This window comes from Empidonax traillii, unplaced genomic scaffold (genome assembly GCF_003031625.1).
Source record: "Empidonax traillii isolate 1590-97213 ecotype Southwest subspecies unplaced genomic scaffold, ASM303162v1 scaffold292:size1342341, whole genome shotgun sequence".
NCBI lineage: Eukaryota > Metazoa > Chordata > Aves > Passeriformes > Tyrannidae > Empidonax > Empidonax traillii.
The window spans coordinates 846,829-860,756 of NW_020955485.1; the positions used below are offsets into that span (position 1 = coordinate 846,829).

The 13,928-nt window shown below is 62.1% G+C and overlaps 1 protein-coding gene across 1 annotated transcript; it reads left to right on the plus strand.

The window, feature by feature from the left end:
* Nucleotides 1-824: 824 nt before the first annotated feature.
* SLC12A9 (solute carrier family 12 member 9) lies at nucleotides 825-11,959 on the plus strand. Its single transcript, XM_027890617.1, has 13 exons — nucleotides 825-1,060; nucleotides 3,120-3,254; nucleotides 3,427-3,564; nucleotides 3,770-4,069; nucleotides 4,294-4,401; nucleotides 4,507-4,618; nucleotides 4,728-4,885; nucleotides 5,150-5,232; nucleotides 5,536-5,660; nucleotides 7,015-7,207; nucleotides 7,369-7,543; nucleotides 8,321-8,467; nucleotides 8,899-11,959. Exons 1-13 carry the CDS (start codon nucleotides 880-882, stop codon nucleotides 9,738-9,740), a joined length of 2,697 nt encoding a protein of 898 aa, XP_027746418.1. The 5' UTR covers nucleotides 825-879; the 3' UTR covers nucleotides 9,741-11,959.
* Nucleotides 11,960-13,928: the final 1,969 nt, after the last annotated feature.

The following is a 13,928-nucleotide window of genomic DNA, read 5'->3' on the forward strand; positions in this document are numbered from 1 at the left end:
TGAGGCCGGCGTGGGGTTCGGCTCCGGCCGCACCGTGCCCCCCGCTCCCGGCCCCGGTGCCGGTGCCAACCCCATTAACCTAATTGGCGAGGCGCTCGGCCGCCCCGGGCGGCGGCGGCAGTGGGACCCCGGGGCCCGAGCAGATCCCAGCCCCGGCGGCGGGCGGGGCGGGGTCGGCGCCCCCGGGGCCCCGATTGTCCGGTAATTGGCGCGGGCAGCCGAGCCCGGCCGGCAGCGCCGCGGGGCGGGGGAGCGGCCACCGGCGGCGGCAGCACCGGGGATCCTGGGGGTGCCCGGGGCGTGGCGGGCGGGATGGGGGTGCCGGGTCGGTATCGGGGTCTCGGCCGCTGGGAGGTCGGGGGCAGGGGGCGTGTGACGATGCAGGCGGCGGGTTTGGGGTGCCGGGAGGAGTGGGGCGAGTCCGGGAGTGCGAGGGGGATGCCAGTGCTGGGTATCAGAGTGAGAAGACTCCGGGAGGGCCGAGGGTTGTGGGGTGACGCCGGGGCTGTGAGGGGATCACTGTGAGGGTGTCGGGGTGGGGCTGGGGGGCGGTGGAGGGGACCAGGATGGGGGAGCATTTTGGGACAGGGACCGTAGTGAAGGCGGGGGGCTGTGGGCGGGGCCAATAAAGGGGCACGGTCAGGTGGCAGAGGGGGCGGGGCCTCGATTGATGGACAGTGCTGGGGGCGGGGTCTGTCCGGGTGGGGCGGGGCCAGTGACGGGGCGGGGATGTAGGCGTGGCCTGTCCTGCGGGCCGGGGCGGGGCCATGTGCGGGGGCGGGGCCCGGCGGGTCGGGCCCGGGTCGACGGGGCGGGGCCGGGACCGGGAGCGAGACCGGGCGCTTTTCGGGGCCGGCGGGGCCCGAGCCGCACCGAGCCATGGAGAACTCGGAGCGGAGCGCGCTGCTCACGTACCGCCTGTGCGGCGGCTCGGCCGAGGAGGAGCGGGGCCGGGAGCGCGGCCGGGCCGCCACCGCCCCCCGCAAGCTGCCCACATTCCTGGGCGTTGTGGTGCCTACGCTGCTCTCCATGTTCAGCGTCGTCCTCTTTCTGCGCCTCGGTGAGTGCCGCCGCCCCTGGGGCGCCCTCCGCTCCCCGCCGCGTCCCGGGGCCCCCTGAGACTCACCAGCCCTGCCTGGTACCCCCAGCCCGGGCCTCGTATGTGTTATCCCCAGCCCCGGACCCCCCGCATCTGGAGTCCCGAGCCCCCCAGTCTGGGTCCTCAGTGCCCTCCTAGTGCCCTCTTCTGAACCTCCGTCTCTGGAGTCCCAGTGCTCCCCTCCAGTGGTTACCCTAGTGCCCCCAATCTGGGGTCCCAGTGCCCTCCCTGTGCCCACTCAGTTCTCTCCCGGGCTGGGGTCTCAGTGCTGTGTGTCCCTGCCTGACCCCACCAGTCTGGGGCCTGGGGACCCAGGAACAGGAGCCTGCAGGACAGGAACCCAGTTAGGAACTGCTGTAAGGGACCCTGGTCCAAAGCCCTAGTGTCCCTGGGGCAGAACTCCTGTGTCTTTTCAGTGCCTTCCCTAAATGGGACTCCAGTGCCCTCATGCCCACCTGTCCCACAGTGCTGGGACCACACTGCTTCCCGGGCATCCCCCAGTGCTAGGCTCCACCACCCCAGTTCTCTCCCACATCCTCCTGATGTCCCAAGAGCAGGACCCTGGTGTCCCCCATCAGACACCCGGCTGCACCTCTCTCTGTGTGCAAAGGGTACAGACTGGTTCACAGTCTGCCCCCAGTTTGGGTTATGGGTCTATTAATGTGACCCCTGAGAGAACTCGGAGGACAGGTTGGGCATGGACTGGGGCAACTCACAGCCTTTTGGCAGGCCCTGGGGTGCCCCTGCACGGCCCGGGACAGGCAGAGGCCCGAGGCATGCAGTGTCCGCTCTGGTCCAGGAACGGGAAAAGCTTTTCCTCTTTCACTTTCCGCCCACGGAAAGCCCAAGGCAAGAGTTGGCTGCGTGCCCGGAGGCGCACAAGGCCCTGGAGGCGGGGGCCTTGAGCCCCTTCCCCTGCCTGGCAGGCCCCCCACTCTGAGTGCAGGGCTTTCCCCTACCATTACTGCTCCCCTCCCACTCCCCTGCTTGGAGTCCTCGCATAGGCTCTGACCCCCCAGCCCCACAGCAGGCACCAGGGTTCCCCCGCCCAGGAGTGTGTTGGAGGGGAAGTATGGGGCGGAGCAGGAGGGAAGCTGCCAGGAAGAGGAACTTTCCCCATTTGGCCCCCCCGTCAGTTCCCCATTTCCCCTATACCTCAGATGCTCCCCAGATCTCCAGGGTGAGCACTCCCTCCTACTCATCCCTGCACTGCTTTTGAGACAGCCCCTTATTTCCCCCAACCCCCCTGCCTGCCCTTGTTTTTGGCACTCGAGCACCCTACAGCCCTTTGGGGACCACAGTGGGTGTCCCCAAACCCAGCCTGGTGCCCCGAGGGCTCCTTGTGGTGCTGGTGACCCAGTCAACCCCCCCTTGCCTCCCCACGGGCACGTCTGTGGCCTGGCTTGTGGCTGAGATAGGGCATCACCCACAGCCGCGGGTGTCCCCTCCCTGCCCACAGCGCTGCCAGCCAGGATCACTCCCATCAGCCCAGGCAGGGCCGGGGGGGCTCTGGGTGCCCTCTCACCACAGAATACACACACCCGCCCACGGGGGAGTGGTGCCCTGGCTGGCAGGGACACCCAGGACTGCTTCTGCTTCCTGCTCAGCTGTAGGCGAGCAGGGCAGCAACAGGAACCCTGTGGGGAGCGCCTCACTCCCTTCACTGGGAGACAAGGGTGGCATCCAGGCACAGGATTCACAGCATCTCGGGGGTGGGCAGCAGAGACCATGCCCTGTTTGTTGGGTTTCTGGACATGCCTGGGCCTGGCATGGTAGGAGGATGAAGGTGCCCCGAGGTAGGGACACTGGTGAGTGCTGCTGTGGGGGGGAGGTGGGAACATCCCCACAGTGGCAAAGAAGGGGCTGGCACGTTCTCAGGGGATCTGTGGGCACGGGGATGGGAGCAGCCTCATGCCTCAATGAGGTGAGCTCTGTGAGGTGGCTGTGCTCAGGGGCTCTGTCCTGGGGGTGACCCAGGCCCAGCTAAGGGGCACGTTGACCTCTCCCCTGTCCTCAACAGGGTTTGTGGTGGGTCATGCTGGGTTGTACCAGGCCCTGGCCATGTTCGCAGTGGCCTATTTCATCATCGGCATGACGGTGCTGTCTGTGTGTGCCATTGCCACCAACGGAGCGCTGGATGCTGGAGGAGCCTACTGTATCCTTTACTGTGGGTGCTGCTGGGGCAGAGCATATGGGCCAAAGTTGGGTGACTACCCAGTGACCTTGGGGTGCCATGCTGAGGCTGGGACCCTGTTGGCCCATGAGAGAGAGGTGAGGGCACCTGATGGTTGTTTGGACTGCTGACGTCTTCCCTTGACTCATGCAAGATATGATCAGCCGTGCCCTGGGCCCGGAGTTTGGGGGCAGCATTGGAATCATGTTTTTCCTGGCCAATGTGTGTGGCAGTGCCCTCTACGTGCTGGGGCTGGTGGAGGCAGTCGTAGACAGCTTTGGGATCCCACCTGGTAAGTACCCCCATGTATGATGGCAGGGGACAGCAGGTGTCCCTTACCATGCATGGCAAGCACTGTGCCCAGCATAGCCAGCATGGCTCACCCAGCCCTCTGGATAATGAGTTGTTGCCCATCATGCCTGGCAGAATGCCGGTAGCTCTTGGCTCCCAGTGATGCCCCCTCTGAGTCTCACTGATCCTGACTTGTCTCTCCCTAGGGCAAAAAGAGGGCACAGGTGTCCACGTCCTGCCCCAGAGCTACTGGTATGAGCTGCTCTATGGCACTGTGCTGCTGGCACTGTGCCTCCTCGTGTGCCTCGTGGGCGCCTCCATCTACGCCAAGGCCACCTTCCTCATCTTCCTCATCGTCGCGGGTGTCCTGGGCACCGTCCTTGTCAGCTTCTTCGCCACGCGGCCCATCAGGGTGCCCATCCGCCTGCCCTACCTCAATGGCTCAGAGATCGAGAACGGCTCCTTCACTGGCTTCTCCCTCGACACCCTGCAAAAAAACCTGGGGGGTGAGGAGAGGCTCCCCGCACCTGCCTGCCATACCCACCATGGCACTGGCACTGCCACATCATCATCAGCTTGCTAGAGGGTGGGGGCAGCTTGGGGGCACAAAGCAGGTGCCGTGGGGTTGTTTCTCCTGTGGTTTTTGTATGGGGACATTGAGGAGAGGGCATATGGTGGAGCAGTGCTACCCTGGACAGCCTGTCACAGCCCCTGCCTGTGTGTCCTGCAGGTGACTATGAGGTGGACTACACCACCGGGCAGAAGATGAGCTTCAGCTCTGTCTTTGCGGTGATGTTCAACGGCTGCACCGGCATCATGGCAGGCTCCAACATGTCAGGTATGGACAGGAGATGCTGGGCTGGGTGGCACCGGGAATGGGAGCTGAGGCTGGAGGAGATTGGGGCTGCCTATGGGCACTAATGCTGCCTACTCCTGTCCACAGGGGACCTGAAGCGCCCAAGCTACTCCATCCCACGGGGCACCATCTCCGCTGTGCTCTTCACCTACCTCGTCTACAACCTGCTGGCTTTCCTCATGTGTGCCACCTGCAACAGGTAAGGCCACCTGTCCCCTAGCCAGGGCCATTGGTGCCAGGCTGTGCCTGGTGCCAGGTCATCCTGGCCTGAGCCGAGGCAGTGCCAGTGTGTCCATGTCCCTCTCCAGGGTCCTCCTGCAGAAAGACTATGGCTTCTTGCATGACATCAGTATCTTCCCTCCCCTGGTCACCGTGGGCATCTACGCTGCCACCCTCTCTGCAGCTATGAGCAACCTCATCGGGGCATCCCGCATCCTGTACGCCCTGGCCCGGGATGATCTCTTTGGTGAGTGCCCGGAGTACACTGGCACTTCTTGGAGCCCACCCAGCAGGTCTTCCCTGCTGGGGACCAGCCCTGGAGTCACAGAACTCTCTTTTTGGTATGGGGGTGTTGCTTTGTGGGTTGGCATATGTCCATTTGGGTCCCTGTGTGTGCCCTGCAACTTGCCCCCGCCCCAGCACCCAGGGTGGGGATGGGACTCGTGGCTGGTGGCTGAGCCTGTTGATGCCCACTGGGGTGCCCCAGCCCAAGCTCCCACTCTGCCTGCAGGCCGGGCGCTGGCTCTGGCCAAGAAGACATCTGCCAGTGGGAACCCGGTGATGGCAGTGATCCTCTCCTGGCTGGTGGTGCAGGTTAGTTTGTTGGCAACACTTCTTTACTGTCCTTGCTGGGTGATGGTGGGTTGGCACCTGGGCTGGGTGTTGTGGAGCCTGGCACGCCCTGCTGCCCTTGGGGATTCCTCCCCCAGGCTTCCTGCCCTAGGTGTCCTGCTGCAGTTATGCCCTTCCCTCCCTGCGGTGGGAAATATCCCATATATGAAGGATAAATCACAAGGGGCGGGGATTCCTGCCTGTACACTTTCCCATCAAACCCCTTGGGTATGCCCCAAATAAGCAGGGATGGCTCAGGTGTACATCACCCTGTGATCTCTGCAGCTGGTGCTCTTCTCTGGGAAGCTCAACACCATTGCAGGGGTTGTGACCACCTTCTTCCTCCTGGTTTATGCCACTGTCAACCTGGCCTGCCTGGCACTGGAATGGGCATCAGCCCCCAACTTCAGGTACCCACGGGCACAGGGGAGAGGGGCTGTGCTGAGATGCTTGGAGGCACCCATCCCTCCATCCTTCTGTCTTTGTTTCCCCTGCCTCCCTGTGCCTGGGCATTATGATGAGATGGTGGGCAGAGATGCTGAGCACCCCTCTTCTGGACATTAGGGAGGGCAGAGACAGCCCTGTTCCTGGGGAGGGAGAAGGAGACAGGTCCCAGCACGGCACTGGCTTGGCACAGTTCTCATGCCCTGGCACCGCTTTGCTGAGTGGGTACAGATAAATCCAGCACCACTGGGTACCACCCACCCCCCGCCTTAGGCTTTCCAGAGGTAATTTATAGCCTGTACCCGGCCGGCATCCCCCGGGCAGTTTGCCAAGCGGTGATGGAGACCACTTTCCATTAGTGCTAATTAAACTAAGGAGAAGGGGGAGGGAGGAAGGGGGATCCTGGGTGGGGGGAGGAGAAAAGATCTTCCAGGAAAGAGGAATATGTGTGGCAGGCAGCCCCAGCCTGCGGCATGGGGTGTGGGGTATTCTAATATGGGGCTGGATTGGCAGGGCTGCCCACATCTGGGATGTGAGGTCCTGGGAGAGTAGCCAGGGAGAGCCTGATCTCCCCCCTGGGTGATGCCCACTGCCCTCAGTGCAGGATGCTGTGACTGCACATTAGGGAGAGTCCCCTGGGAGCACAGAGGTGGTGTCCTAGCAGGGCCAGGTGGCACTGCCCCAGGATACCCCAGACACTCCATTCCCAAGGGAGAGCTGGTGTCTGTGCCAGGATGGGGCTTGGCCCCCATCCACCCTGCCCAGCTGCTCCCTTAACCGGGCATGGATGGGTCAGGATCAGTGCCTGGGGTAAGCTGCTGGGGTGGGGTAGCAACAGGCCCCTCGCTCACCCCACATCTGGTGCCTCCCCCCGCTCCCTGCACTAAGGTCTCCATCAAGCACAGCGGAAAAGGATTTTAATTACCTTTCAGGAAAAACAGCAATTAGAGAAAATAACAGCTTCTCGCCTCCCCGCCTCCACCTCCCTGCACCAGACTGAGCCGGCACTGTGGCTGCTACCACTGCTACGCGCTGCCCAACTCTGCCTGAGTGTGCCAGGGCAGCACCAGCCCCATGGCCATCATTGCCCCTGTTGGCCAGGGGCTGGCAGCAAGGGGCTGCCTGCTGCCCTGGGAGGTACCATCTGCCCTCCATAACCTCTCCTGCAGACATATGGGGTACCCAACATGCCCTGGGCTGGCACAGTAGGATCACTGGGGTGGCTGGTGTGTCCCCTTGGCACAACTCCCCTTGTTGTGCCCTCCCTGCAGCCAGCATGGGCACCACCAAGTAGCAGGTGTCCCCTCCTCCCTGCTCCAGGCCCACTTTCCGGTACTTCACCTGGCATACTTGCCTGCTGGGCATCGCAGGCTGCTGCGTCATGATGTTCCTCATCAGCCCTGTGTCAGCCTCAGCGAGCCTGGGGTTCCTGCTCGTCCTCCTCCTCGCCCTCCACTACCTCTCTCCCAGCAGCACCTGGGGCTACATCAGCCAGGCCCTCATTTTTCATCAGGTGAGCCCTGTCCTCCTGCTGTCCCCTTTTGGGGTGGGAAATTGATGTCCTTGTGGCAGCTCAGCTCTGTCCTGGGCAGCACATCCTCGGGACTGGCATCCCCATGGGGTGGTTTGTTGAAAGAAGTATTCCTCACCCTTTCCCCTCCCTTCCTCTTCCAGGTGCGCAAGTACCTGCTGATGCTGGATGTGCGGAAGGACCACGTCAAGTTCTGGCGCCCGCAGATGCTGCTGATGGTGCAGAACCCGCGAGGCAGTGCCCGCCTCATTGACTTCGTCAATGATCTCAAGAAGAGCGGCCTCTACATCCTGGGACATGTCGAGCTGCAGGACTTGGGTGAGGATCTGTACTGTCCCCAGTGCTCGTGGACTCTGTCCCTTGCTGTGGTGCCAGTATACTCTCAGTTTGTGGACTGATGCTGCTGCCCAGCTGCCGGCTTGGCAGGGTGGGCACAGCAAGGGAATGTCAGCATTTTGGGCACATTTGTGGCACCATGGGCTTGGCTTGGTATGAGGGACATTAGTGGCTTGGGTCTGTCCTATGTGCTGCAAGCTTGTACATGCGTGTGCTCAAATGTTCATCCCTGCACGTGCACATGGGGCTCCTGCCCGTGTCAGTGCTGTGCACACGTGGCACGTGCCACCCCGTCAGCACCTGTGCACACCCAGCACACGCGTGGGCACACACTTAGCACAGCCCTGCATGTGCCTGTGTCCATCCTCACCTCATATCTGCTGCTCTGTGTCCAGGTGCTCCAGGCATGTTTGCACCCTGGTGTGTGCTGGTTTGCACACCCCTGCTCCCTGGCACACGTCATTGCTGTCCCCATCCCACCCCAGTGGATGCACAGGCTCTGCTCCCCCGCTCCCCATCGTTGCTGTGGTGACTAATGGCCTGAAACTGGGGAGTGGGGATGGGGCTGCCTGGGTATTTTTTTACACATTTATGTATAATTTTGTATCTCTGTCTGTAAGCACCTGCTTCCCCCTGTCTGTCTCTTGGGTGCCAGGGTGGGTGCAGGGGTTGGCACTGGTTTGCAGCAGGGACAGACACCACGGTGAGCCCCAGTATGGGGTACCCATCTTGCTGATGCTGGCTTCGCTCCCTACCCAGACACGCTGCCCTCAGACCCGCTGCAGTCCCAGCAGGACTCATGGCTCAGCCTGGTGGACAAGCTGAATGTCAAGGCCTTTGTCAGCCTCACCCTTGCGCCCTCGGTCCGGCACGGTGTTCGACAGCTCCTCTTCACCTCTGGCCTTGGTGAGTGACGCCTGGGCTGGACATGGGTGAGGGTCCATCTTGCTGTTCCTGGAGGCTGAGAAGTGCCCAGGGGTTTGGAAGCAACCTGGACAGAAAATGCCAGAGCCAAGTTTGCTCTTGGAGGCATCTGGGGTGAGCAGTGCTGTAGCCAAGTTGAGCCTTGGAGGCATCAGTGTTGGCAGTGTTGAGGGGCTTGAAGACACCTGGATGGGAGATGCCAGGGGGGTTGGAAGAACCAAGTGTGGGCAGTGCCAAAGCCAACTTGGAGAGATACTGGATGGGCTATGCCAAAGCCAGGTTGGGTCTTGGAGGCATCTATGTGTGTGATGCTGAGGGGTCTGGAATCACCAGTATGAGCAATGCCAAAGTCAAGCTTGGCTGGTGGAACCTTCCACCTCTGCTCATCTGGGTTGGCATGGTCTTTCTGGCAGGTGGGATGCGCCCCAACACCCTGGTGCTGGGCTTCTATGATGACGAGGCACCGCAGGATGGTCTAGCCCATCACCCTGCCTTCACCAGCACCCGCGAGGAGGTTCCCTTGGGCTTTCCCCCGCTGCGGGCACCCACCTCCCCCAAGCTGCTCTCGGCCCGGGAGTACGTGGGTATTGTGGCTGATGCCCTGAAGATGCTTCGCAACGTCCTGCTGGCCCGGCAGCTGGAGAGCCTGGACAAGGCCTGGGAGCTGCGGCGGGCTGCCAGCCCCCCACCCACCATCCACGTCTGGCCAGTCAACCTGCTGCGGCCCGACAGCGCCCGCTACGCCGACACCTGCAGCCTGTTCCTGCTGCAGATGGCCTGTGTCCTCAACATGGCGCGGGCCTGGCGCCGCGCCCGCCTGCGCCTCTTCCTCTGTGTGGAGGCGGGTACTATGCCCCATGCCCAGGAGGAGAAGCTGCGCCAGCTCCTCAAGGACTTGCGCATCCAGGCCCAGATCCAGCTGGTGCCCTGGGACGCCATCACCCGCCTGCACTGGCAAACCTGCCGGGGACCCCCGGGGGGGCCAGCAGAGGAGGAGGAGGAGGAAGAAGAGGAAGGGGTTGTGAACTTCCCGACCAACACCACCCAAGTGTCAGACGAGTATGTGCGTGCAGCCAACAAACTGGTCCTGGAGCAGAGCCCCGCGCCGGCCGTGCGCTTCCTTTACTTGCCACGGCCGCCGGCCGACACCAGCCTCTACCCGCTCTACCTGCACCAGCTGGAGCTGCTCACCCGCGGACTGGGCCCCACCGTGCTGGTGCACGGGGTGAGTGCCGTCACCAGCACCCAGCTCTAGGTCATCCTGCTCTCTGCACCCTCTTTTGCCCAGTGCCTTTTGCAGCCTAAGCCTGGGGATGCCCCCAGCCCTGGTGTCCCCACCCTGGTGGGCAAAGAAGGGTCAGTACCCCACTGTGGGAGATAGGTAAGGAAGAGGGATTGCTTTTTGGGGTTGTCTCCTGCAGAGGATTAAAGCTGCCCTGGCAGGATCCAGACACAGCCCTGGTGCTGGCCGGGCAGCACGGTGCATTCACGGTGCCTTTTCTTTGGGCTGGTGGTGGGGGATAGTGGGGTTCCAGGAGGTGCCAAGCACGGGGTGCCCCAGTTGGCTGCTGGGAGGCCCTTGGTTGCACCCTGCAACCCCCCTCGCGCTTCCCCCCTGCCGCAGCCCCCATCCTCTTCTCCGCCAGCTCCTCCGGGCACCCAGCCAGCAGCAGGGATTGATTAAAGGCAGCCTCGACCTTGGTGCCCCGGCTCCCCGCCATCCTCCTGCCTTTCATTAGGAAAAATTAAATGGGAAAGGGTGGGGGAGGGGAGCCCAGAGGCCTGGGTTCCCTGCGTGAGGCTGGGTGGGTGGGTGGCTGGGGGGTGCTGGCCCTAATGGCTGCAGGGTATGGTGCCCCTGGTCTTGCTCAGCACCCCCAATGCTCTTGTGTGGGGGGCACCCACATGCTTTAATCTGTAGTCCCCCCCACCCCCATGGGTGCTGAGCTCCTGGTCCTGGCAGGAAGGGGGGAAGCGATTATGGTGGGGGTCCTTCCTTGCATACCTGGGTCTCCTGGCCTTGCTCTGGGCCCTGTTTCACGGGGCATTGTAATCTCCCATCACCTGCAGGGGGGGGAGCTGGCCTTGCCCCCTGCCCCCCCTTATTGATTAGAGGAGGGCAGGAAATTGCCTGGGCGCTGGAAATAAATCCCTCGGGTGCCTGGTGGGTGGGCAGCGTGCCCAGAGCTGCGTGATTGATCACTTCCTATTAGCCCCAGGACACGGGGATGGGGGGACTGTTCCCAGCCAGGCTGGCCTCCAGCGGGGGTGAGAAGCATGGCACTGCTGCCTGTGCCTGCTCTCACCAAGCCCAGCACTACCGCCTGCCAGCTCTGTTCAGGCAAAGGGCTGGAAAAACCCAGCTGGTCGGGTGCTGCTGGTGGGGAAAAAATGGGGGGGACCCTTACTCCCCACATTTTGGAATGGATTGTGCCCCGGTGGGTGGGCAGGGGACTGGAGCTGGCTTTGCTCCCTGCCAGGGGAGGTGGGTGCCCTGAGATGGGCACCACACAGCCTGCGGGATTTATTTACAAACAGGCAGGAGCTGGCACAGGGCAGCCGGGCACCAGCGGGACCCGGCGGCCTATAATGTTAATTATCACCACGTAATTAAAAGCCCATAAAAAGCCTCACACTTCATTAAATTAAAGCTTCCCCGCACTGTGCCGATGGGCTGCAGCACAGTTAACCTTGGCCGTGCCAGGCACCAGCTCCTCCGCAACTGGGGACCCATAGCTGGGCATGTGTGGGACCCAAGGCTGGGACTGTGCAGCCCCCCACAGGGTTGTGGGGTGCAGCATTGCACATGCATGGGCACCTCACAACACCATTCATCACCCCTGCTTGCCACCCCTGCTTGCCACCCCTGCTTGGGCACACACAAGGATGCTGTCCCTGTCCGAGGTGCCCACACATACCGCATGGACATGTATGCCACGGCACTGCTGAAGACGCACCGTTGCACGGGCCAGGGGCTGACATGGGCTGGGGGCTGACACGGGCACGCACCAGGTGTGCACACACAGCACCATGGCCGCTGCAAAGGCAGCGTCTCACGCTGGCACCGCAGCTCCGGCAAACCAGCTCCGGCACGCAACGCCCACGCGGCGCACACCTACACAAACAGCATTCTTCCTTCCTCCCAACCTACAGATGTGCAGACAAACAGCCACACATACCCCCTGCGTCTCCTCCAGGCTCCCTCCCATTGCTGTCAGTGCCTGCAGGCAACAGGCTGTGGGGAGAGCACCCACCTGTGCCTGCCTCCTCTGTGTGCCTCGGTTTCCCCAAGGGCTGTGCTGGAGCAGAGAGGGATGAATGGGGAACCTCCAAATCCTTCTGGTGGCTGGGTGCTCTGGGTTAGGGGTGCTATGCCAAGGTGTGGGGGGAGACAAAGTGGGGGGGGACCCTCCAGCACGCATGTATGCATGTGTGTGTGAATGTTGAAGCAGGGATATGCAGGGACTAGGAGACTCTGTGTGTGTGTGCATGTGCACATGGGAGGGGGATGCTGTGCTGGGGGATGTGCACATGCACAGGGGGTGTTTGTGTGTGCACACATGTTGGTGTGGGTGTATATACCCACCCCAGCTGTGATGTGCTGATGGGCACACAGGGCTCAAGGAAGGGGGAAGTCAGGGAAACGCACACACCTGTGGACATGGACATGTGCAAACTGGCACATGTGTATGCCCAAGACCCCAGAGCACCACTGCCAAGCAGGGCTGTGGGCAGGGGGCTGCGGGGAGCAGGCACCAGTGGGGGCCATGCCCCGGCCCTGTGGGGGTGGGCAGCCAACAGGGCCTCGGCTATTTCTTGGAAATTTCGCAGCATTCATTTCAGTGCAAATAAAAGCTGTCATTGCCGGAGAAATGATACTGATCGGGGTCTGAAAAGACAGCAAATTACCCGCCTGAAAATGCACCGCTGGAAAAAAATGCATATTAAACACACAAAAAGGCACTTTGCCATCAGCCGCGCTTCCCCCGCCGCTCCAGAATAACCACACTTTACATAATTCTCCCTCTCCACCTCCGAATTAATTTTGCAGACAGAGGCAGAGGCAACCCTCTGACAATAGTGGAGGGGAGACGCGGCAGCGGCGGGGGGGGGGCGAGGCTGGGGACTGCTGGGGGGTGCCTGGCTCTGGGCTGGGGGCATGGTGGGTAACAGGATGTCAGGGTTGGAGTTGGGGGAAATGGAGGGGTTTGGGGGGGCCTGAGGGGTTTGGGAGAGTTGAGTCTATAGGTGCAGGTTGTGGGTGCTGGGTGGATGTGCCCAGCTGTGGGATGGAGCATTCTCATGCTCCCCACTTGGGTGCTGGGGATGGAATCCCCTGGGGTAGGGTTTTTGGGGTGATTCTCACCCCAACATTCATGTCTTGGGCCAAGCGTTTCCTATGAAGGGCAATTCCTCACCCCCTACCGCTGGAATGATCCTGCCATGTGCCCACTCCAGAGCCTGGCACTGTCTCTGGAGGCAGGCAGGCCCTGGTGGGGTGCACATACCCTACTTGGTGGGCACACCGAGGCACCCCCTGCCCTGCTCACCTACCTGCAGTGCTGGGCATTTGGGTGCACCCCAAGGAGACCATGAGACCATGCTGCCCACCCAGGCTGACACTCCTCAACTAGCATCTCTCTGAGAAACCCCCTGGGAACCTGCCCCACTGGGCATGAGGGCACCATGCCCAGCACCCCAGGACTGCTGAGGGACAGCAGCGGGTGGAGCAGGGGGTCTAACAGTGATAGTGGGGGAGTTCATCTGTCTGGGTGCTCAGCACTGAGAGGCTGACAGAGGTGAGGGCGGGTGGCGGAGGTTGGCACCGCACTGCTTTGCATTTTCAATGACAGACCCATGCCGGGTGCTCGGGAGAGTGGAAAAATCTTATTTGTCACCTGCTGGTGATGCGCGGAGGCTCCCGCGCCGCGGCTAATCTTGGGGAAAATGAGGATGCCGGCGGGGTGGCCCACGGGATGGGCAGGGCTGAGTGGGGCTGGTGAGGTGGGTGATTCGGGGGCCCTGCTCTGGATCAGAACCCTGGGCTGTGGGGTGAGCAGGACCCTGGGGTCACACCTGCCTGGTGATCCCTGTGTATATTGGCCCCATGGCATGGATCCTGCCTGTTGGGGGTGCATGGGCTGGGCATCACTTGTGGGATTCGTGGAGCAAGTGCCCTGCACCTGCAGCCCCGTCTGCTTAGGTATAAACTCTTTTTCTTCCATCCCAGCTGCAGCAGCAGCCGATTCCCTCACAGTGCCAGCTCCACAGGTTGGCAGTGCCTGTGAATCCTTTCAGGGCACTCAGTGGACTTTTTGGGGTGAGTCAGGACATGGAAGTGGGTGCAGGCACTGCCTGATACCCTGTATCTGCACACAGGTGCCCATCACACACCTGCCGTACCCTGGATTTTTGAGATTCCAACACCTGCGGGACGCTGCAG